The 24,102-nt window shown below is 45.4% G+C and overlaps 1 protein-coding gene across 1 annotated transcript; it reads left to right on the top strand.

Annotated features, from left to right (window-relative positions):
* The first annotated feature begins 10,055 nt into the window (after positions 1-10,055).
* LOC147961755 (F-box protein At5g18160-like) lies at positions 10,056-12,260 on the top strand. The gene is made up of 3 exons (XM_087535247.1): positions 10,056-10,499; positions 10,618-10,697; positions 10,850-12,260. Exon 3 carries the CDS (start codon positions 10,864-10,866, stop codon positions 12,094-12,096), a length of 1,233 nt encoding a protein of 410 aa, XP_087391373.1. The 5' UTR covers positions 10,056-10,499; positions 10,618-10,697; positions 10,850-10,863; the 3' UTR covers positions 12,097-12,260.
* The last annotated feature ends 11,842 nt before the right edge of the window (positions 12,261-24,102 follow it).

Below are 24,102 nucleotides of genomic sequence, written 5' to 3'. Positions count from 1 at the left end.
TTTATCCAAAACTTCTTTGGTCATAATCTCCAAAATAGTGCAGACTTCTTCCTTCTTTCCAACACTTGTTTAGGGTTGCAAACACTGTGATTTTTCCACACTAATAAGCTATCAAAAGACATAGAATAGCAGTCCAACGCCCCTTTAAAGCTAGCTGCATTTTCCATGCCAGCATTCATAACAAATAATGAGTAGTCGTCGAATAGCGTTTGTGAGTTCTACGGGACATCACGATATGCTTCATGGCTATGAAAGGACCCCTCCACCTCCCCATGTTATAATAGGCTAGAAAGTTCTTCTGTGCAAATGAGAAAGAGGTACGGGTGAGACCCCCCCCCCACCCCCACCGCAATCCCTAGTTGGCAAAAAAACATTCAATTTCAATGGAATTAAAATGAACCGAATAGCTTAGCAACAAGACACATCCAATTATCATGTTAATTCATCCATCATCAAAGCCTATTATCTTCATCGTTTGTCATAAAAGCACAACTCAGCTCTATCATATGTGTTGTGCATATCAAATTTTACTGAACACCAACCCTTCTTGCCATTCTTCTTCTTTATTCAGTGGATGGAATCATAAGCAACATGAATATCATCTGCTATAATTTGCCACAGAAAAAAGCACTTTGGCATTGTACAATGATCTCTCACAAAATAGTTTTGAGTCTGTTTGTCCAATGTTAGCTTATAACTATATAGATTACGTTACAGAGACAAATTGGGTAGTACTCAATACATAACGTATATTTTCATTCTATGGAATCATAAAAATCATGGTATCATTCTGTTCAAAGCTAAGAGATCTTCATTGATAATTATGTTTCCAAACATTGAAGAGATTCTTTTATAAACATTGTGTGCAACCCATCGGATCCTGACACTTTCATGGCTCTGATGCCAAACCAAGCGTTTTTGTACTTCTTCAACTGTATATGGCGCTAAGCGTAATTCATTCATTATCATAGTTACACTAACATGTACTTTGGCTAGCACATCATTATTAGGTTCATTTAATTTGGAAGTAAAAAAATTGTTAAAATTCAAAATCATGTTTGGCAAGTCATCTTTAGGTTCAACTGAAGGAAATATGCCCTAGAGGCAATAATAAAAGTTGTTATTTTATATTTCCTTATTCATGATTAATGTTTATTATTCATGCTAGAATTGTATTAACCGGAAACATGATACATGTGTGGATACATAGACAAAACACAGTGTCCCTAGTAAGCCTCTACTAGACTAGCTCGTTAATCAAAGATGGTTAGTTTCCTAAACATAGACATGTGTTGTCATTTGATGAACGGGATCACATCATTAGGAGAATGATGTGATGGACAAGACCCATCCGTTAGCTTAGCTCAATAATCGTTAAGTTTTACTACTATTGCTTTCTTCATGACTTATACATATTCCTTTGAGATTATGCAACTCCCGAATACCGAGGAATACCTTGTGTGCTATCAAATGTCACAACATAACTGGGTGATTATAAAGATGCTCTACAGGTATCACTAAAGGTGTTTGTTGGGTTGGCATAGATCAAGATTAGGATTTGTCACTCCAAGTTTCGAGAGGTATCTCTGGGCCCTCTCGGTAATGCACATCATGATAAGCCTTGCAAGCAATGTGACTAATGAGTTAGTTATGGGATGATGCATTACAGAACGAGTAAAGAGACTTTCCAATAACGAGATTTAACTAGGTATGAAGATACCGACGATCGAATCTCGGGAAAGTAACATACCCATGACAAAGGGAATGACATATGTTGTCAATGCGGTTTGACCGATAAAGATCTTTGTAGAATATGTAGGAACCTATATGAGCATCCAGGTTCCGTTGTTGGTTATTGACCAGAGATGTGTCTCTGTCATGTCTACATAGTTCTCAAACCCGTAGGGTCCGCACGCTTAACGTTCGATGACGATTTTGTATTATATGAGTCATGTGATTTGGTGACCGAATGTTGTTCAGAGTCCCGGATGACATCACGGACATGGCGAGGAGTCTCGAAATGGTTGAGAGGTAAAGATTCATATATAGGACGATAGTATTCGGACACCGGAAGTGTTCTCGGGGTACCAGGTACGTATCGGTTCACCGGAAGGGGTTCCGGGCAACCCCCAGCAAGCTATATGGGCCTAATGGGCCAAGAGTTGGACAACCAGCCCCAAAAGGGGCTGGTGCGCCCCCTATAGGCTGAATAGGAGGAGAAGGGAAGGGAGAAGGAAAGGGGAGGATGCAGCCTCCCACTTTCCTTCCCCTCCCCCTCTCTTTCCTTCCCCCTCCGATGAATATGGAAGGGGGGAGTTTTGGGGAATGTAGCATACAATTTCAAAAAAATTCCTACGATCACGGAAGATCTATCTAGGAGATGCATAGCAACGAGAGGGGAGGGTTTGTCCACGTACCCTCGTAGACCGAAAGCGGAAGTGTTAGTATAATGCGGTTGATGTAGTCGAACGTCTTCGCGATCCAACCGATCTAGTACTAAACCTATGGCATCTCCGAGTTCAGCACACGTTCAGCTCGATTATGTCCCTTGAACTCTTGATCCAGCAGAGGATCGAGGGAGAGTTTCGTCAGCACGACGGCGTGGTGATGGTGATGGTGATGTGATCCACGCAGGGCTTCGCCTAAGCACTACGACGCTATGACCGTAGGAGTAAACTGTGGAGGGGGGCACTGCACGCGGCTAAGAGAATAACTGTTGTTCTTTGGGGTGCCCCCTTCCCCCGTATATAAAGGAGGGGAGGAGGAGGCCGGCCACCAAGGCGGCGCGCCATGGGGGGGGAGTCCTACTAGGACTCCACTCCAAGTAGGATTCGCCCCCCTTTCCTTTCTCATCGGAGGGGAAAAGGAAGGAGATGGAGAGGGAGAGGGAAAGGGGGCCGCGCCCCCTCCTCCTTGTCCAATTCGGACTCCCTTTGAGAGGGGCACCCGCCACCCCTTGCGGGCTCCCCTCTCTATCCCCTAAGGCCCATGTAGGCCCAATACTTCCCCGGGGGGTTTCGGTAACCCCTCGGTACACCGAAATATACCCAAGTCATTCCGAAACCATTCCGGTGTCTGAATATCATTGTCCAATATATCAATATTTACCTCTCGACCATTTTGAGACTCTTCGTCATGTCTGTCATATCATCCAGGACTCCGAACAAACTTCGGTCACCGAAACACATAACTCGTAATACAAATCGTCATCGAACGTTAAGCGTGCAGACCCTACATGTTCGAGAACTATGTAGACATGATCGAGACGCATATCCGATCAATAACCAATAGCGGAACTTGGATGGTCATGTTGGTTCCTACATATTCTACGAAGATCTTTACCGGTCAAACCGCAATGACAACATACGTTATTCCCTTTGTCATGGGCATGTTACTTGCCCGAGATTCGATCGTCGGTATCCTCATACCATGTTCAAGTCTCTTTACTCGTTCCGTAATGCATCATCCCGCAACTAACTCATTAGTCACATTTCTTGCAAGGCTAATAGTGATGTGCATTACCGAGAGGGCCCAGAGATACCTTTCTGATACTCAGAGTGACAAATCCTAATCTCGATCTATTCCAACCCAACAAACACCTTCGGAGACACCTGTAGAGCATATTTATAATCACCCAGTTACGTTGTGACGTTTGATAGCACACAAGATGTTCCTCCGGTATGCTGGAGTTGCATAATCTCCGGTCATATTGTCGTTGTGCTTAGGCGAAGCCCTGCGTGGATCACATCACCATCACCGTCACCACACCGTCGTGGTGACGAAACTCTCCCTCGACACTTTGTTGAATCAAGAGTTCGAGGGACGTCATCGAGCTGAACGTGTGCAGAATTCGGAGGTGTCGTACGTTCGGTTCTTGATCGGTCGGAACGAGAAGAAGTTCAACTACATCGACCGCGTTGTCAAATGCTTTCGCTTTCGGTCTACGAGGGTACGTGCACACACTCTCCCCTTCTAGTTGCTATGCATCTCCTAGATAGATCTTTCATAAGCGTAGGATTTTTTTGAAATTGCATGCTACGTTCCCCAACATCAACAACATTCCCATTTGCATCCTGAGAGCTAAGATCGTGTTCCTTCTCTGTCGCTCGCATGCATGATGCTAGAAAAACTTGTATTTCAGTCATTGTGCCTAAGCTAGTTGATACGCCCCCGCTACTGTCACGCTTTACCTTCCTGCTCGAACAACATCTCCAGGGATACAAGTAGTTTTTGATCTGCCAGATGCATCTTGCATGACATCCCTTCCGCCATGTAAAACCTTCCCGATCTGCACGAGATTGTCAGACATAGGACCGCCTTGCCGTGTCGGTGCGAGAACCTTCCCGAGCCACTAGAGGAACCCGAGAACCCTGGAAACTAGGGGCAAAACGATTTCGGTCATTTAGAAATTATCTTCTACTTATTAATGTAATGCGGGAGCTATCCACCCATTGATCAGCTATAGTAAAAGGGGCCATTGCTAAATAGTTATGCTCTTTTTGACTGCAAACTGCCATGGCCTGACGTGTCACTATTATATTACAAGAGTAAAACATGTACGTGGTCATTTGACTTGGAAAATGTGCTTATTTATAAAATTAAAAATTCTCTCAAATTGTTTTGGATCGACCGTTTATGTTGATCCAATGGGCCGGCTATATATTACCTCGTGTATGATAAAAGGGGGTACATTGAGCTTTTTGGTCCTCTACACATCATTACTTTCCAATATGAACTAGTATTAAACTTGAATTGCAAGAACCAATCTATGTAAAGAAATAAATCTATTAGCACACATTATTGACCATTGAAAAATAAAATTCTTCTGGTAATTATCTCGAATGAAGACCATGCAAAAATAATGTATGTATCAAGCAGTAATTTACTTAGGGTTCACTCAAAACTAACCTTTTGAGAGAACATCATGAATTAAGATCTAAAAATATCTCGAACTATTCTTATTGAAATGCAAATAATACTTTATGGAATGGTTTCATCTTTTGAAAAACTAACTCTCACATTTCTATTGGGAAGTCGGTTTTGTAGTCTGCTCCAACATCTTGCGTCAAACTATTACGAAGTTTCTTGTCAAACTCACATGCAATACATACTCAACGTAAAGTCCATGGCTTGCATACAAATACACCATCTAATCAAGAATGCGGACAATGATTGAGGCCCACCAGTCATTCATGGATGTGCAATTAAGCGTATCTTGACTTATGGTGTATATGTAAAAATCCAACATACTAATAAATCCTAAAGTACATGGATGTGTGATTACTGTAGCATATTGCGTGATATTTATCATTTCTGATGGAAATAGTTGTGCCTGTTTAATACATAAGCTACTAGCGTGTTATCGTTTACCTTTTTAGCATTCTTTGGTTTATGGAAATTACTAAACGTCATGAACCAACAATCTAGATTTAAAATGAATCTTACCATTAGAGGTAAGGTGGAACATCTTAAAAAAGCTCACCAATTATTTTTCTTTGGAAGCCCATTTTCTGTTAAACAATAATGTAAGTCGGTACAAACTTACATTTTCGAATAAGTTTTCATAAACGCCAGCACACATGATAGAGCTGGCTGAACATATGATTACTTCAACCTGTCTTGCAAAACTGGTTAATATTGTGATCAATACAGTTTATGTGACCGCTGAATTTATTTACATCAATTTTGAAAGTTAAGACAACAAGGTCGCAACTTCTTTCTTTTTTAATTTAGGTGCATGCCTCCCAATTTCCATTCACATGAAAACAATACTACAATGTATCAATCCAACTTAATTATTAGCAAAGAAACTCCAGACCAGATACTTTTAAGGAAACCAAGAATTTCGCAAATATTAGTTGTCGTCCTAATGGTGCGGTTCTATACATGGTTCTTGCTCTAGTTGTTGAAGAGATGAGGCAATGATGCCGTGGAGCAGCTGCCCGAGGACACGGTATTGTAATGTTAGGTTTTCTTTTCAAGGTGGCGAGATTAGACCAGGATGAGTGCTCTGATATATCATAACAAAGGTATGCACCCCTACAAGTACAGATGGGTGTATGTTGGTGCAAGACAATGCAATGTGGCGGAGCGGCGCGGTAGCGAATCGGCAATTACAATTACCGGTTGGCCCCCGAAAGGATGAAGGAGTGCATCCATGAGTTGGCATCCTCTCAGTGTGTTGACCTGAATATGCATGTGCAGCTTCTCTAATCGAAGGTCTAATTGACCTGAACATGCACGTGCAGCTTCCCTAATCAAAGCTCCACTAGATCTTTGCCGCTCAACACACGTGAACATGATGTCATTATCGCTAACCCAACAATTCTGCTACATCATGGGAGATAAAACAGGAAGAGGAGGTTGGGATTCCCATGAAGACAGCAACATAAGCCTAGAGAAAATTTGATAGAAATTGAGAGGACGACATCCACGCGACATGAAGAGAGAAAGAAGAGAGGTCAGCACATATTGGTAATTTGATAGCATTCTGAAATACAGGGGTAAATTAGGGTGAAAGGAGTCATCTGGATTAATCTCTATTGTAATAACTCAGTCCCACGAGACGAACTGCTCCTAATTTCTAATTCACGTGGCAATTTCTAGGGAGACTTCAATTAGTAGAGGTATAGATAGATAGATAGATATGGATAGATATAGATTTATAGATAGATATATAGATAGACTGTGAGCAATACTGTTTATATGACGGCTGAGTTTATTTAACTCAAACTTTGAAAAACAAGGTGGCAAGGTCGTAGGTTCTTTCTTTTTTAATTTAAGTGCATGCCTCCAATTTCATTCACATGAAAACGATAATACAGTGTATCAATCCTACTTAATTATTAGCAAAGAAACTCAAGACCAGATAATTTTAAAGCAACCGAGAATTTAGCAAATATTGGTTGCCTTCTTGATGGTATGATTCTATTTTTGACAAATAGAATATATTAGTATAGCGGAGATACCAATTACACCTAGCCTGCACCAACCAAATGTCCAAAAGACATTACGAATGCAAACAACCATCAAACAAAAAGAAGATGAAGAGGAAGAAAACAAAAGTGCAGCTACAGTGATCAATTCCTTGCAGCTGCAACATAAACCACCACCAAGGACAACATCCGGAGTCCATATACTCAAAAAGTGATGCCTCCAAGAAGGAAACAATGCAGTAGCATCGTCGTCCCCTGATCAAAGATCTTATGTTTTCACCCTGGAGAAAGTCCACACTTTCAAAACAATGCCTTCAACAAGGCCATTGCTAGGTACAACCAATTAAGGTTGGACCTTGAATTTTCACCCTGAAAGATAAGACTCTGTACTCCTCCAGTGTCGCCACCTCCATTTATCGATGCCTCCGATAGAAGTCACGATACACCAAGCAAATTCTTCATAGACTCGAAGCAATTACTATTCCTCAAACCTCTGCCTCCATGAATTCTTCATCAATGTCTACACCATGGAAATGAAAGACCGATATGTGCCATAATGTCAACATTCAATGGAGCTTCGCTCCACGCCCTCTAGAAGCCGCACGGGCTGAAATAATGACACACATGACTGGATCCCGTCTGATCAAGCAATCTAGAGGCATCATACGCCCAAAGGATATCTCCGGCGGAGCATCCCGAGACTCGCCAATGGACAGACAAAGGAGGACAAGAATCAAGCAGATAACTGCCTTGGCGCGACAAGAACCCCAGGACCGTCTCCTTATTCTAGGAAATCCAGTAGGCAACCACGACGCCGATCAGATCAGCGAAGAAGAAGGCGGCCGCCGCTCCGTAGGCCCGCACAGACTCACACGGCCCAGAGCAGACCAGCCGCTGTCGAAGCATCGCAGCACGGACGTTGAGCCGCACGCCTCTACCTTGCCTCTCCGGCTAAGACCATGGCCCCGGCTACTAGGGTCGAGACATCTTGTGCCTCGATCTCCTAAGGAAACAAGGCAACGGAGAGGTTTGTCCATGACATAGGTTTTCTGTGAGGATCCTCTAAAGGCAACGAATAGCGCCTCCTCTGCCAGATCCTTGCCACCTAGGAAGCTCACCGCCACCACCCCGATGTAGGAGCGCCGCCCTGGTTGCCCCGCATCGACGATTCCCCGCCGCCGCCCCAGTAGCTCCCGTGGCCGCATCCATCGCCCACCCATCCCAGACTACCTTCGGCAGCTGGGCCCGCTGCTGCCGCGGTGAAGGCTGGCGGCAACGGCGGCGAGGGGTGTCGGAGATGGGGGAGGAGGCTGGCGGCACGAGGTGTCGCCCTGGGAAGCGACACGGGAGGGGGAGGGAGGGGAGGGAATTGCAATATTTCCAGTGATTGTAATATTTTTGTTGATAGCTTACCAAGCTATACACGCTTCTTGAGATAGTTGTTGAAAAGATAAGGTAGTTATGACGTAAAACCGTTGCCTGCGGAGACGATGTTGTAATGTAAGAGTTTCATTTTTACCGTGGCGAGATTAGACTGGGATGGGGGGAACTTATATATCATAACAAAGGAATGCACCCGTGCAGGAATATAGAGGGTTGTATGTTGTTGCAAGACAAGGCAGCAAAGCAACACGGTAGAGAATCACACGGCATCCGTGAGTTGACGTCGAGTAAATTCGTGTGTGTGTGGGGGGGGGGGGTAGGGTTGCTATGGAGGGGGTGTGAGTTATTTACCCAAAAACACCACACTTTGGGATAGAGTAACCACTTGGTACCAGATTGAAGGCAGGAAAAAAAAACCACCAGAACTGTGCCTAATGCGTAACGTGGAGCACTGATGCTCGAATTTGACCGTGAAAACTGTGGATCTGACCGGTTGGGCCCACCTGTCAGCCCGATGTGGCATGCCTACATGGATAATTTGCTGAGGTGGCTAAAGGCCCCATCTGTGGGCCTCTCTCTCCCTCGAAGCCATCTTCTTCCCCATGACCGCGACCACAGCCAAGCCAAAACCCGCGCCACCGCCGGAGCCTTACCCGGGCAAGCCTCCCCCCAGCTAACTGATGTCCGCTGCCATAAGCCACTGGATCGCGTGGGATCTAACCCCAGCCGCACATCCAACCCTTGTTCCACCCGGATCCGGCGAGGATCCGCCCGGCTGCCCGACTCCAGCAGAAGCGGACAACTGCGCGACGGCTCGGCGGGAGTGCTTTGGCACCCTTCCACCAGTGCAGGACGGCGGGCTTGTCCGGCTCGTCGACCGCGAGTACGTGCATGACCAGAGACGATGGCGACGCCGCAAACAGTGGGTGCACGCAGAGGATCTCGGTGGGGCAGCACGGCGGGCATCCGCGGCGCCGCACCTCCTCCTGCCAAACAACGACGGCGGACACGTCTCAGATGTCCATCGGAGAGCTCTACGGCGTCGCTCCGCACCCGAGGCATCTTCCGCACGGGACCTCCTGCTCGGTCTGGGATGTATGGAGATGCTTGCGGCGTCACACCCCGTGGGCACCGCGGCCATGCACGAGCACAAGTGCTGCTATGCACGGCGACCGGCGGCACTGCTGTGGTGCACAGTGAGGCCTTTGCCGCGCCTGTGTCAAGTCCTCGCTGTGAGCCCACTGTCGCCTTCACAGCCACAGAAGACTACCTTGGGCGCCCCATCAGTGCTCTGCATTACGTATTAGGCACCGAGTTGATGGTTTTTTGTGCCCTGCCTCTAATGTGTTACCAAGTTATTACCCTAGCCTCAAGTGTGGTGCTTTTTGGGTGGTGTGGATTTGAAAAAAGAGCAGAGGAGATATATGGAGAAAGTGAAGCCATTGCAAAATATATTATCTATTCCCTCCGTTCGTAAATATAAGTTTTTTAAGATTTTAATATATGAACAACAAGCGGAGCAAAATGAGTGAATCTACTCACTAAAGTATGACTATATACATCCGCGCGCCTACATACGGATGTATATATTTAGAAACGGAGGGAGTATCTCATATAATTTCTCTTATTAATTCCGGCAACTGATTAATGCTCATCCAAAGGATTGGTACACTCACCCGCAAAAAAAAGGAGTGGTAGACTCGTCTTAAGAGAACACTGCCGAGTTAATCTCGCGAGATTTCCCACAACTGGGAACTGCCGAGTGCAGACTGCAGAGGCCCTAATTGTTTCTCATTTCCAGATCTCGCCGGCGCCTTGCCGGATCGTGTCCGCCTCCCCAAGGCGAAGACTTTTTCCCCTGGGTCTCCGGTCGTGTCGCCTCCGCTAGGCTCAAGCTTCTCCTCTTGGGAAGGCGTTGAAGCTGTACCACGCCGGAGCGCCCTAATTCTTTCTTCGTTTGCAGATCAAGGTCCCCTCTTTCTTCGTTCCTAACATCCGCGCGCCTCATCAGATCGTCTTCGCCTCTTTCTTCGTCCGACCCATCTGCTCCTGGCTTCCAGATCGTCTTCGGCTACGCCCGACGATCAAGCAAGCCGGAGCGCCTTCTTCTCCTGGGACGGGGATCAAGCAAGCCGGAGCGCCTTCTTCGGTTCTTCCCCGACACAGCCACAGCCCACAGAGGTATGGTGAGCAGCAATTCTCCGCCCAAACTGGTCGCGGTCAGATCTCTCCTGTCCGGCCTGGTTTTCGTTTTTCCCTCACCTCCGTTGGCGCTCAGATCTCGTCTGTATTCCTGCAGAGAGGCGACGGATCACGCTCGCCATGCCGGCATAGTTCGACCGCCATAGTCACTGCTGGATCTGCGGTCTCCAGTCCCAGGTAAACCGGACTTCGCCTTCCTCCTGTACTTTTCTTATTTGTTTCCTTAATTCAAGCCATTTGCCGGAGCAGTTAGCTGTGTGCGCAGACGCTCCACACCCTCCACCTGGTTTCTTGGCTTGTACTTACTAAATCTTTCTGATTCATTTTAGTCCAACGGAGCACCATGCCGGACTGGAGAGGCGACACCCAGCTCGGGGACCTTCCCAAGGAGCTGATTGACAGCATACTCGTCCTGTTGCCGTCGAAGGACGTCGGCCGCTGCCGGGCCGTCAGCAAGTCGTGGCGCAGTATCACCTCCACGTCTGAATTTATGCTTGAACACCATCGCCGCCAGCCGTCGCTCCCCATCATCAATGGTCAGGGCTGGCCTTCGAGTTTCGTCCTCTTCCGCCAGGCCGGCACCAGTTCCTCCAATCAAAAGCTCTGGCCATTCAACCCAGGCACCAGATTCCATTCAGATAGTTGCCTCCAGGGGACTTGTGATGGCTTGATCATCGTCAACTGGGGATCCCGGTTATACGTCTGCAACCCGGTCATCCGCAAACATATTCTCCTACCACAGCCTCAAGCTGGGCAAGCCTACAACCGAGTAAGCGGTTTCTACCGGCACCATCTAACCGGAGAACACAGGGTTCTCTTGGTCTCAACTCCATGTCAGGGTAAATCCAACTTATATGTCATCACGGTTGGCTCTATGGAGCCGAGACATGTCACAGTGAAAATGCCAGTCGTCATGTCATCTTATGTGGAACATAGGTTCCTGGTTAGGCTGCTCCCTGGGTCCTATTGTCCACCACCAGTCCAGCACCGTGGTAGCCTACACTGGTGCCCTCCTTGTGGTGCTGGTGATATTCCCAGAGGCATTGGAGACATTATTGTGTTTGACACAGAAGCCGAGTCATTCCGATGGATGCACACTCCTGCCCAGCCATACTCTGATAAGAAGTTGTTTGAGATGAAGGGAGAACTTGCTTTCTGGGGCGGCAGATACTCCAGCTCGAATATCGGTTTAACCGTCATCGATGTCTGGGTGATGCAGGATTACAAGGTCGGAATATGGGGTTTCCAGTACCGGATTGACCTCTCAACGTTGGAGGCATCACGACAACTATATCTATCTTCTTACAAAAAGAAAAAGAAAACACCACTTCGTCAAGCACTACAATGGTTCAACGATGTGGTTCTGCTCAACGAGCGTGAGCTGCTAATAAGGTTTAATTCAGAACATGTGCTGCGCTGCGACACTGATGGTAAGTTTTTAGGTATGGTGAACATTGGGAAGAGTCAATATCGCATGATGCTCACCCAGTACTACCTCAGTGAGAGCATTATTCCAATTCCCTCCAATGATATGCAAGAAGATGACGAAGTGCCTCCATTCATAGGGCATATCTAAATGTTTGCGACTTCTGGTTTGTTTTATCCTTGGAATTTGGACATTCCATTTTGGATGGTTGAGGACTTGCAGTAGCAGTTTGCTGTCATCAGCTGCTGCTTATTAATTATGATGCCATGAACATCTTCCTAGTGCTCTGAACTGTGGAGTATCTATATATGCTATTGAAACCTTTTCTACTGTTCATCGCTGCTCCAAATTTTACTTTTGTTTCACATATTTCCATCTATGTATGTCTGTTCTTGCGTGTTAGTCGCTGAAATGGTTATTCGGTATTTCTCCTTTCAAGGCTGCAGGTATTTCGATCTTTGTTATTCAGAACGAAATTTGGTGCAAACACTCGGTCCTACTAAGTTTTTTTTTTGGAATGCAATTTGGTCAAAGCTATCAGAGTAGTACTCCTACTTGCTATGCTTTTGCTTAGCTGTGTACATTATACCCCGTAATCAGCACACAATTTTTGTTGTTGAAATTGTCCTTGATTTTTACTTCAATGCTGATATGATTAAAGAGAAACTTGGTACTGTCATGTACTTCAGTAGCAATTTGCTGCTGCTTTTTTTTTGCTACCAGTATTTTTGGTACTTTTAAGGTAGAAACGAGCTGAAAATGCGCTCCCCTGGACCAAGATAGGTGTGCTGATCATTGGTTCATTATAGCTAGCTAAGGATTTTTCCTTGCTCAGTTCGGCCGTTCTAAGACTCATCAATAATTCTTCTCATGATAATCCTTCCAATGATGATATGAAACTGGAACTCCGCAATTCTACTGTTTCGTCCATGTAACTAAAGTGACGAATATAACACCTAGCAAAGGAAATTTAGTACTATAACCTTCTCTTGTTTCCAGAGAGAAAAGTATCTGCCCCTTCCTGTACCTGAACCCAAGCTCCCCAAGATTATCCCTCTCCTGATGCACCCTCGCTACTTCATCAGTTGTGGCACCAATTCGGTCAGCCAACCGACTGCAGCAGGAGAACACATCATCATGGATGTCGTCGAATTTCACGTTAGGCAAACGAGATGTATGATGAAAAATCATTAGATATATAGACTGACAAGCTCGAGAAAACAAACCGTTGAAGGCGAAGAATTCAAGGCTTACTCTTAGATTTGAGCTGCTTGGTATGGACGTGTTCAGTTGGATTTTTTTTTTTTTGCGGGGAGTTGGAGACCGGTGAAGACGAGAGGGCTGACTAGTTTGTTTTTATACTACGTAGTATACAACTTATGTTTTGGAAATCCAATTCGGCTCCTAGGTGCATGTGCTCCTATGCATGAAAAATGATTTTTGAAATCTCAAAAAGATCCCAACAAAGTTTTGATGTGCTCATAGTCACATCCAAATGCTACCTGCAATTTTTAGGTAAAAAAAGGTTAAGCATTTTATCCTGTGCAAAAAAACATATTGAACACCAAACGCTACACACAAATTTGTTTTTTCACTGATAAAACACTGTTGCTCTGTTTGGCATGAAATTTGTCAAACATGCTTGTGACATTAAAACGAACATCTGCAAAGAAAAAATAGATTTTTTTTTAAGTTTATTACTATTTTTAAGATTTACTATTCATGCGGGAGCAAATGCACCGGTGAGCCGAAACGTCCTTCCCATATGTTTGAGCAACATAGAAAAAACACTAACAAACCACTACGCCGGTGGATCACGACATCAACTGTCAAAATTAATCACAGAATGTCCAAAAGCATCACTACTGTCACCTTACTGTTTACGACACATCACCTACTAGCGAAATCATAATCCGCTTTAATGAGACACATATGATGCCAAACCAGTCATTTCATTCCGGGTGGGTTGAGGATACAGCCAGCCATACTATCCACCTAACCAACAGCATGGTACTCTATTGTTTGTGGGCACATCTTAAAGTTACTTGAACTGGTTTTAAAAAATTCTTATGATACATGTGCATTTGTTAGGCTGCAAAAACTTACATCTAAAAACCCTAGAAAAAACAAAAAACTAGAGTTAATATGGTTGATGGATCAAATTATCGGTTTTAATCCGATTAGCGACTATTGATAATAAGATTTGTCTTTTTGTTCTTGATTTGTGTTCCGAATTTAGATTAGAATCTTGTCACATGATTTGTGTTTCGAATTCACAATTGTGTGTGTGCGCGCGCGCACGCATATATGTTCTATCCATATCACTAGATGCTTTCGGAAAAATCCAAACTTATAGAGAGAGGTTTTTGGATATGGAATTACTAGCTATATGCAGTACATTTTCCTTACCAATGGTTGCTAGGTTACAATAATTTGACTGACACTGACGATGCTAAAGAAAAAGAGAATAGTAATGTAATGGAAATTATTTCTTGTGAGTCAACTATTGCTTGAACTAGATGTGGTCTCTAAATTTCAATACCAAATGATCTAGATTAATCAGTTTCATAACCAAATATATTTGTTCCGTTAAAAAATTGTGAAGATGACGGTTTACATATTTTGCACAAGAGGCATCCTACTAAGCACATATGTAAAAATATTTTTGAAATAAAATAACACTCCCGCCGTCAAGAAATACTTGTCGGAGAAATTGATGTATCTAGACATATTTTAGTTCTAGATACATCCATTTTTATCCATTTCTCTGACATGTATTTTCGGATGGAGGGAGTAGAAAATCGGACATACTTTTTTCGGGAAAGCAAAATCAATAAACTAGAAGGAAGACATCAAACACAATAACGCGCATGACTAGGGAGCAGTCTCGCGTTGTCAGCGTCAGCGGAGGAACATTAGTCGGTGGAGAAAATCTAGTTGCATATTGGCGCTCTTTTTTTGTCTCATTTAGTCGCTTCATCTCCTTCTCCTTTGCATGCCCTTCTCCTCCTCTACTCATATATATGGGCCCTTTCCCACTCATGCATGGCGCCTCCTCCCATTCCTTCTCCCCTTGTCTCAGTGCACGCAGGTTTCTGCAGGGGAAGCGTGACAGAGGAGGCTCCTGCAGCATGGAGGCAGCGGCGGCGGCTAGGAATAGTGTGTGTGTGTTATCGGCGGGAAGGCTTCATCGCCTCGTGGCTCCTCAATCTCCTACCGCGACCTCGTGGAAAATGACGGCGATGAGGAGGCCCGACCCTTGGCGGAGACCCACACCCCCGAGTGGTTGCGACGCCGGATCTCTTCGCCTCACAGGTCCAGCCCTGCCGTCCACGCTGCGACGCCGGCGGTATGGAGGCCCGGGCTCGGGCAAGCACCGCGGCGTCGTGTGGCCGGCGGGGGCTCTTTGGACGGCGCGGCGGGGGACTGCCGCGGCGCCCGGTCATGTGTTCTGGCCACGCCAAGCTGTAGATTTGAGCTGCTGTCTTCAGTTCATTTCCTCCATGTTTTGATCTGCACCTCTTCCCCACCATCCCTCTCAAGTAAGTTCGAGCTTGAGACAGTGAAATCCCTAGCAGGTGGCAGAGGCTGACTGCCATGACATCTCCCGAGTTTGTATGTGCCAGTTTTGGTTGTGCACACCAATCGTTTGATGAATTGTAGAAGAAATTGTTTGATGTTGTTTATTCTAGATTGGAGCTAACTGCTTGAGTATGTGTCAGTTATACTGATTATGTTGTTGTAGCTCTCTAATTTTAGAAATTGGAACACAGCAACCGCCTGTGAACATTTTTATTTGTATCAATGATGTTAGATATTTCAACTCTCGGAAATCATAATATTTTGATATGCTGTACATAGAGTAGCATCCATCCTAACTAACACTGGTAATACTGGCTGTGGCTGATCTTCTTCACCAGGTCCTTGCTCGCTTCACAGCCCATATGGTTGGGGAACTGCATACGGGAAGTGCCTCATAATGATGTGTGTACCTAATTAAGCAATTTTTCTTCTCTATGTTTCAGTATCCTGCTAATCTTGATGGTCTGTTGAGTTATCTTCTTGTAATATATATGCAGCAGCTTAGTGAAGATAAACTTGCTGAAGAGGTCCCCCTATTACTTGATGACATTGTTGCCGGAGACACGGCCAAGACAACTGTGCTCCCTCATGATAGAGCACCATGCAGGACATGTAAGTCTTATTTGGTTAATTCCCCTGCTCACTGCTTTTGTTTGTTCCAAAAGATTTCTCCATGTAACAAATAATAAGAAAAGAGGAGTTGGGGTGGGGGCATACCAGCTTACTGTTTGTTTTGTTTTTAGGAACCGGGATGCGTGCCATATGTTAGATCTCTTCCGGGCAAGGAACATATGCATAACATAGTATGCACATGCAACGGAAATCGAGGCGCATTTTGATCTTCTGATATGCACTGCTGGCATAAAGATTATGTTTGTTTTCACACACACACACACACACAGAGAGAGAGAGAGAGAGAGAGGTGTTCCATAGTTAATTTTGCAGAGGAAAAAATATGAAGAATGTAGGTGAATGTAGGTTTTGTTATGTCAGATTGTTGACATGCCAACTGAAGTGCCTGATTGTTTGATAGGCTTGAATTCTTACGGTTTCTTTCTTACTTGACATGTTTTGTTTTATTTTGGTATTTTGGGAAAACCCAATGATTTTTTCCTAACCCAAAATTGCTGAGGTAGGTAAGAACAAGTATATAGTAGTAATGCACCATATATACATTGAAGTATTATTTATGTTATTCTTGATCAACCCATGAATTATCGCATTCTGGAAATCAAAAAATTTTCATGCAACATATATGTAATTCCTCGGGATGTTCTGGGATCCGGGTGAGCTTGATATGGCCTGACATAGCTCATTTAATGATGAAGTAGTTGAACAAAAGGAACAAGTCGGGAAACAGTTTTCAGCTGTGAACCAAGTTGTGCGCTCTCTCTCCATACCACCCCCCCCCCCCCCCCCCCCCCGCCTCCCTAAAAATGGCCTACTTTTCTTGGTTAATGAGCCTAATAATTGTTTCCCCTCATTATAAAGCTCTTGAACCTTTTTCTCATTTGTTTGGACAAATCGGGCTGGAAGATTTTATGCCCGTTTCTGCATTGGATATATGTATTAAGAATCTAACATTTAAAATGCTACTGACCTTTTAGTGTGTTGCTAAGTGCAATTTCAATATATGCCGTATGCTTGCATGTGCTAGATGTTCTAGTTTCCTATATAACTCTGATGCTGGTCTTTCTTTGAAAATAAATGAATCTTCCTTTTTTGGAACATTAACAAATAAGTTTTCCTGTACTACTGAGTATTGATTAGTAACTGAGTTCTTACCTTAAGGATATGTGGCCATATATGTTTCTCTTTACACGAACAATATACACCATTTTGCAATGTACATTGCTTCAAGAGGTGGTGTTGAATATGATTTTCTTTTGGTATTGAAACGCACTACATAATTAGTCTTCCATTTCTTAAGATAGAACACATGCCATGAGCAGATATTACAAATTGCCTTGTTTCATAGGTAATCCAAGAGTTACGCCTGATCTTACACATGATGTTTGCTTGTTAGCAAGGATGATGCCTGCTAACAAGCGCGCTGGTCTCTAATTATCGTTGATTGAATACTGTGCATTATTGAAAATTGGTTATTATCAAATGTGGCTGAAAGGAAATGTCCCTCGGTCGCTGTCCTAATTTTTTTCCCTCAAGTCACTAGCTTACTATTGGTAGTTAGTCAGTTGATAATTGGATGTCTAATTCTAGATACGTGCACGGTACACCATCTACTCGACGGTATGCCCATATGGATTGTTTGATCTCTTTTTCTCTGCAGACTGCAGGTGCAGGTCCCCTGGTCGCTGAGGACAAGGTCAGATGCTTAACGAGTTCTTTTATTTTAGGATTTTAAGATGATTAGTCCTTGAGCACCATAGTTGATTGAAATGAAATATGCGGATCACTTTTTGCTTCGAATTCAAATGAAATATGCGGCACAATAAAATGGTGTATATAGTGAGACTATGTACTGTATGAGTTATTTGAGTAATGATGTGAAAGCAATGTATAAACTTGCTGAATTCACTTAGTTTGTTGATACTGCTTTATCGATATGTGGCCAGCAAGTGTGACGTGCAAGTTATATATATTAGGGATCTAATGTACTATGTATTTACAAACTTTTCTGTGTGTTCCATGGTACTAAGTCGAACATCCACCAGCACAGATTTGGTTCTAATCAAGGATCACAGATTTCACGCTTGCACTGTAGTTTATTTCTCCATTCATACATCATCAGTCTTAGTACTTGCTCTTGTACCTGCCAGGCTTGCGCTGTTACTGCGTTTGCTTTCCCTTCCTAAATAGCAGACCTGATTCCCTTTATGTCCTTGAAGCAAAAATGTTTAGGATACACACAGAGCCAGAAGGTAAATATGGGGTCTGACAGAAAGAGTACACACTGATTTTAGGTGCTGCACTTCAGAAGCGAGCCCCTCCTTCACCCGCACAAGCTCCTACAGGTAAATCAACCGTTCGTCAGCATATTTTTATATTCATTGCTTCGAACAACAAGCTGAATCAACTGAATTACTCACCTTATGCCAGGTCTTGGTGTGCAAGACTGCAAGCCACTAATAAAAAAACAAAATATCATGTTAGACGGCTATTTATCTATGGTAGATACACTACAGTGCAATTGATGGATCGGTCTCACCAAACGATGCTATGCTGGGTCTCATAGGATCACTTGCATTTCATTGGACTTTCTTGAAGCCAACAGACTAGGATGACTTGTACTTATAGTAACTACAACAGATCACTCTGATTATTTCACAAGAAGCATTTCAAGCCCATGAGTTGTAGTTGTAATTCTTTTCAAACTGCCATGATTTTAACCAAAAGTTTAGTACAGGTTCAGATTCTAATTTGTGTGATAAGTATATGACATTTTTGTCTTGCATGTTTCTTTATAGCTTACATCTCTTACTGCAATTCGTAGGATGAGAATCGGGACATGAATCTGAACTATGATAATTGGATTTATGATCTTATTCATGGAAATTGTGCAAAATAACGAACAACGGTCATTATTTGTCCCAATGAAGCTCCAGGTTTGGCTGATTGCTGGGGATATGAGTTCCAGACTTTGTAGAAGAAATATAATAAAACTAAGCTAGACTAGATATACATATTATACTCCCTGAATTTCCTTTTATTAAACAAATTTTATAACATTGTGATGGGGTAATCACAATATTAAAACATCATCAGTTGCCACTATTTATTTTGTGGGATCATCAGAAGGTGAAACTTATGAACAGTTCTATCATCCTGGTCACTAATTTGTTGGCGTGTGGCTGATGCAATATTAGTGTGTGTGCTTGTGTGTCATTATCTATTGTATTATTAAAATGGTAGAATATGAATGGCTTAGATATAACAATAGATAAAAAAACAGTTCAAAAGAATGGCTGGGATTTGCTAGAAAGAAGTATTCACGCATTAATGGCTCCATATTCTATACGTTTCAAAGCGATGAGTTAGAGTCCAATTCCTATATACCTGCTCAAAAAATAAATACGGCTATGTATCGCCCCATACGTTCCTAAGTAACCAGCCTAGCAAAGATAGAGAAACAAGTTGTGGGTCCTAAAAAATTTATAATGGCCAAGATCTAACAGAATTGCATCACATAATATGTGACACACGCTTGTATTGTTTTGCACATACAAACTTTGTCACGTAGATGTCTAGGCGATTGAGAAGTGTAAATCAGAATGGCGTATGGAAGAAGGACACATACCATCATCACGTGGGTTGTTAGGACACCTCTGTTTGTTGGAATAAGCCACGGCTTAGTATGGTCGGGCTCGTCGGGCGCGTCAGGTGCGTGCGGGACGTGCGGGACGCACTGGTGCGGTCGGGCTCGTCGCGCGCACGCGCGTGGGACCAGCAGGACGCAGCGGCGGCGTGGTGTATGTGTGTGTATGGGCGGTGTGTGGCCACGTCAGGTTCGTAGGTGTGCGTGCGTGTGTGTGCCCGTGGCGTAGGTGTGTGTGCGTGGTGTGCGTATGTATGTATCACGTGAGCTAGGTAGATGGGCGTGCATGCATGTATAAGTCGGCGTGTAGTAGCTAGGCTGTTTGCAGTCGGTTGCGAGCAGCGCGGTGTGCGCGTCGTGCGCGTGGCTGAGCGGAGCGCTTGCATGCAGCAGCCAGTCGTGCATGCGTGCTTGGCCGAAACGTGGGCGCTGCGTTGCTGCCCAGGCTACAAAGCCGGCTGGGTTGAGAAGTGTTTGTTGCACGGTGATTAGAGAAAAAGAAAGAGTTCATGGCTCAGGCGTTGGTCGCCAGTAAACCTTGTGTTCTCTGTGCTTCGTCTACCTCCGTCCAGCTGCATGAGCGAGAGCTAGTCTAGTGTTGTTCCAACACTGTTTCCGTTTTTATATCAGTATAGTATGAGAAAATCAATCAACATAAGGTAGCGACGCTACACATGCCAATCAGCCACTAACACACCTGAATCGAACAACCAGTACCTATTGATCAGTCCAATTTGTCACCCTCCACCAGATTGGAGAACAAAAGAATAAAGTACACGGGGCAGCAGTAAATAAAAAGAGAAAAAAAAACAAGTGAGGCAGTGACGCTATTCCATGGATAGTCGTTTCCGCGGGTTTTTTTTTTATAAAGGGCATTTTTATTGACTCAAAATATAGCATCAAGTAGATACAAAACATGATGAGCATCGCCCGACCTCTGCATAACTAAGATGCACACAACCAAACAAAAACAAACTGAAAGAAGATAAAAAAAGTGTCATATCAGCAATAGTAGGATCATATAGGACCGACGGTATGCCTTTGGCGAAGGGGTTGGTGCGCCAATCCAGAGATTATGCTGCCACCCATGGTGGGTGAAGGCCTTCCTGGTCACCCGCTCCAACCGCGTACACACCGCCTTGAATAGTGGTTGATACTCCGTTCAGTTCCCGCACATGAAATATGCCCTGCATGAACATGAATATGCCATATATATACAGCAAAGCTGATGACAAGAGAGCGACAAAAGAGAATGCAAAGTATAACAACTAATATTTTTAAGGAAGAGAATAAAGACTAATTGCGAATTCATGTGCTCTTTTAACAAGAAGCGAGTGAGACAAGAAAACATAATAAGAGGAGGAATAAAACCTAGTTGTAACTAGGTAATTAGTGCTATTCTAATTAAATTCTAGAAAACCTATATAACTCAACTGATATGATAGTTTTGATTGACTTTTGATATTATGGATGATATTGGCTGTGAACAAAACCATATCAGCGCCAACACATTATATGAAAAAGTGAGCTAATTAATCATATGAAAAAAGGAAAATGTTGTTGTTGGTATAATAATGGAGGTTTGAAGCAAGAATTTGTTTAAGTGCAATAACTCATCTTAACCATGTTTAACAATACATAGAAGCTAAATATAGACAAGCTACGATGAGGTTGACTGAAATAATGTTTTCGCTTCTGGTCTTCTTTGTATTGTCATGATATTTAATGAATAGATTAAAAGGTTTTCTCGCAAAAATATAGTTATATTGTCCTATATGGGTAAGTAACTTATATTATTGGTAAAAGCATGTGCGGAAGCATTCGATACAAAATCTACGAAGAAAGCCAGCGGAGGAAAATATCATAAGATTTGCATGAAGCCAATAATGTCAATATTTAATTACCACTACAAATTGTTCGGAGATATGGTTTCGCTTGCAAGTTAAAGACTACATTGCCTTGGGTCCACTATTTGCAAATATTTAAGCTCCCCACTAGAAGTGCACCTAATGGTCTATGGATAAATCAGACTTTATATATTAAATAAGTGAAAATATACATAATAGTAAAAGAAATCTAGCCACGCAATGCATAGGTCACCCTGCTAGTTTTGCCGAAACAAGTACTATTATTGCATAGGTTATCATTTATCACTATTAGAGTTGCAGTTTACCTTCTCCACGTAGATAATGTTCTTACCTGAAATTGGTAAACCATATGTGCTCTTACCTCAAATTGACATTACATTTCCGCTTCGGTAGACCCCCTTCAACACAAGGACGGCTAAGATTGTCCCATACCCCTTCATAACAAAGGGCACGATGGGCAAAAATCAAAAAAGAGGCCGCCCGCCCGCTGTCCCGCTCGTAACGTGTACGTATTCGTATACGCTTTTGATTTTTTACCGGCCGGGACGCCCCACCAGTGCGCCAACCCCCACGCCCATGTCCTCCTACGCTAATTACGCGCGGATAGGCATGCATGCATGCATGCTAGGCGCGGTTACGGGCCCGTTGCCGATTGACGCGCTGCGGCCTGCCGCGCTGCATCCCCGCTTCCGCCTTGCCTGCCGCGCCGCCCGCTTCCGCCTCGCTGGCCTGCGGCGCCCGCTTCCGCCTGGGCCTGCGACGCTGCTCAGCTGCTGCTTTGCCTCGCTTCGGCCGCCCCCGCTTCCCCCGCTTCTGCCTCGGCCTCGGCGCCCGCTTCCGCCTCGGCCTACGCCGCTGCTCAGCTGCCCCCTTGCCTCGCGTCGGCCGCCCCTGCTGAGGCGCTGCCGCTGCCCCCTGATGCCGCATGCCGCGCTGCCAGCTGCCGCGTGCCCCGACGCCTGTCGTTGGCCGCGCCCGCCCCGATGAGTCTCTCCCTCCCATAAAACCGCCCCCGACCCGCGCTCGCCTCACAGGAACCGCCCCCGACCCCGCCTCTCCTCTTAGAAACCGTCCCCGACCCCGCAATCTCCGATCGGTCTTCGGCGCCGCGGCTCTCTCCGGCGCGATACCTCGTGGACGCGGATGCTTCGGCCGGCGTTGGTTCGGCTGGGGAGGCGGCAGTGGAGGCGCAGGGAGCAGTCGTCAGGTGGGAGGCGGCGGTGAAGGCGGCGGCAGTGGCGGTGGACGCGTCGGCAGCGGTCATGGACGCGGCGCCGCGCCGGGCGGTCTGTGGCCCTCTAGCCTCACCGGGCCACAGACCGTGGATATCTACCGGCACGGCATCCCCGTGCCGCCGTCGTGTCGCCTAGCACACGGCTGGCACGTGACGTGCGACGGCTATGCCACGCCTGGGCCGGCACAACCCGGTCCGTGGAACCCCGAAGGTCGCCTCAACTTTTGGCAAGGCCGCGACTTCGACACCGTCGTCCACTTCTACAAGTCTCGGGGCATCCGAGCGGACGCTCCAAACGCGCCCCTCGCGCCCCCCGCCGCCCCGGTTGTGCAGGCCCGTGCCGGTCGGCGTTCTCGCGCAGGCGCGCCGGCCGCTCCTGCCGCTCCAGCGGCCGCCCCTGAGTTTCACATCCCGCCGGAACTGGCGGCGATGCAAGAGGAGGGTGACCCGTTGGAGTCGCCGGGTTTGATCCGCACGATCCGGAACTCCACGTCGGAGACCGGTTGGATGCCGCCGGAGGATGTTGTTGACCCGAGGTGTGGGGAACGTAGTAATTTCAAAAAATTTCCTACGCACACGCAAGATCATGTGATGCATAGCAACGAGAGGGGAGAGTGTTGTCTACGTACCCAACGCAGACCGACTGCGGAAGCGATGACACGACGTAGAGGAAGTAGTCGTACGTCTTCACGATCCAACCGATCAAGTACCGAAACTACGGCACCTCCGAGTTCGAGCACACGTTCAGCTCGATGACGATCCCCGGACTCCGATCCAGCAAAGTGTCGGGGAAGAGTTCCGTCAGCACGACGGTGTGGTGACGATCTTGATGAACTACAGCAGCAGGGCTTCGCCTAAACTCCGCTACAGTATTATCGAGGAATATGGTGGCAGGGGGCACCGCACACGGCTAAGGAATAGATCACGTGGATCAACTTGTGTGTCTAGAGGTGCCCCCTGCCTCCGTATATAAAGGAGCCAAGGGGGAGAGGTGCGCCGGCCAGGAGGAGGGCGCAGGAGGAGTCCTACTCCTACCGGGAGTAGGACTCCCCCCCCCCCCAATCCTATTCCAACTAGGATTCCCAAGGGGGAAAGAGGGAGAGGGGTGGCCGGCCACCTTTCCTAGTCCTAATAGGACTAGGGGAAAGGGGGAGGCGCGCAGCCCTTTCACCTTTCCACTAAGGCCCACTAAGGCC

Source organism: Triticum urartu, chromosome 7A, assembly GCF_056163025.1.
Source record: "Triticum urartu cultivar PI428250 chromosome 7A, HENAU_Tu73, whole genome shotgun sequence".
NCBI lineage: Eukaryota > Viridiplantae > Streptophyta > Magnoliopsida > Poales > Poaceae > Triticum > Triticum urartu.
This window is presented reverse-complemented; position numbering and strand designations above follow the sequence as displayed.

Bases quoted from the DNA above. Each gene is read 5' to 3' on its own strand.
- LOC147961755 (XM_087535247.1), top strand. From the start codon at position 10,864: ATGCCGGACTGGAGAGGCGACACCCAGCTCGGGGACCTTCCCAAGGAG.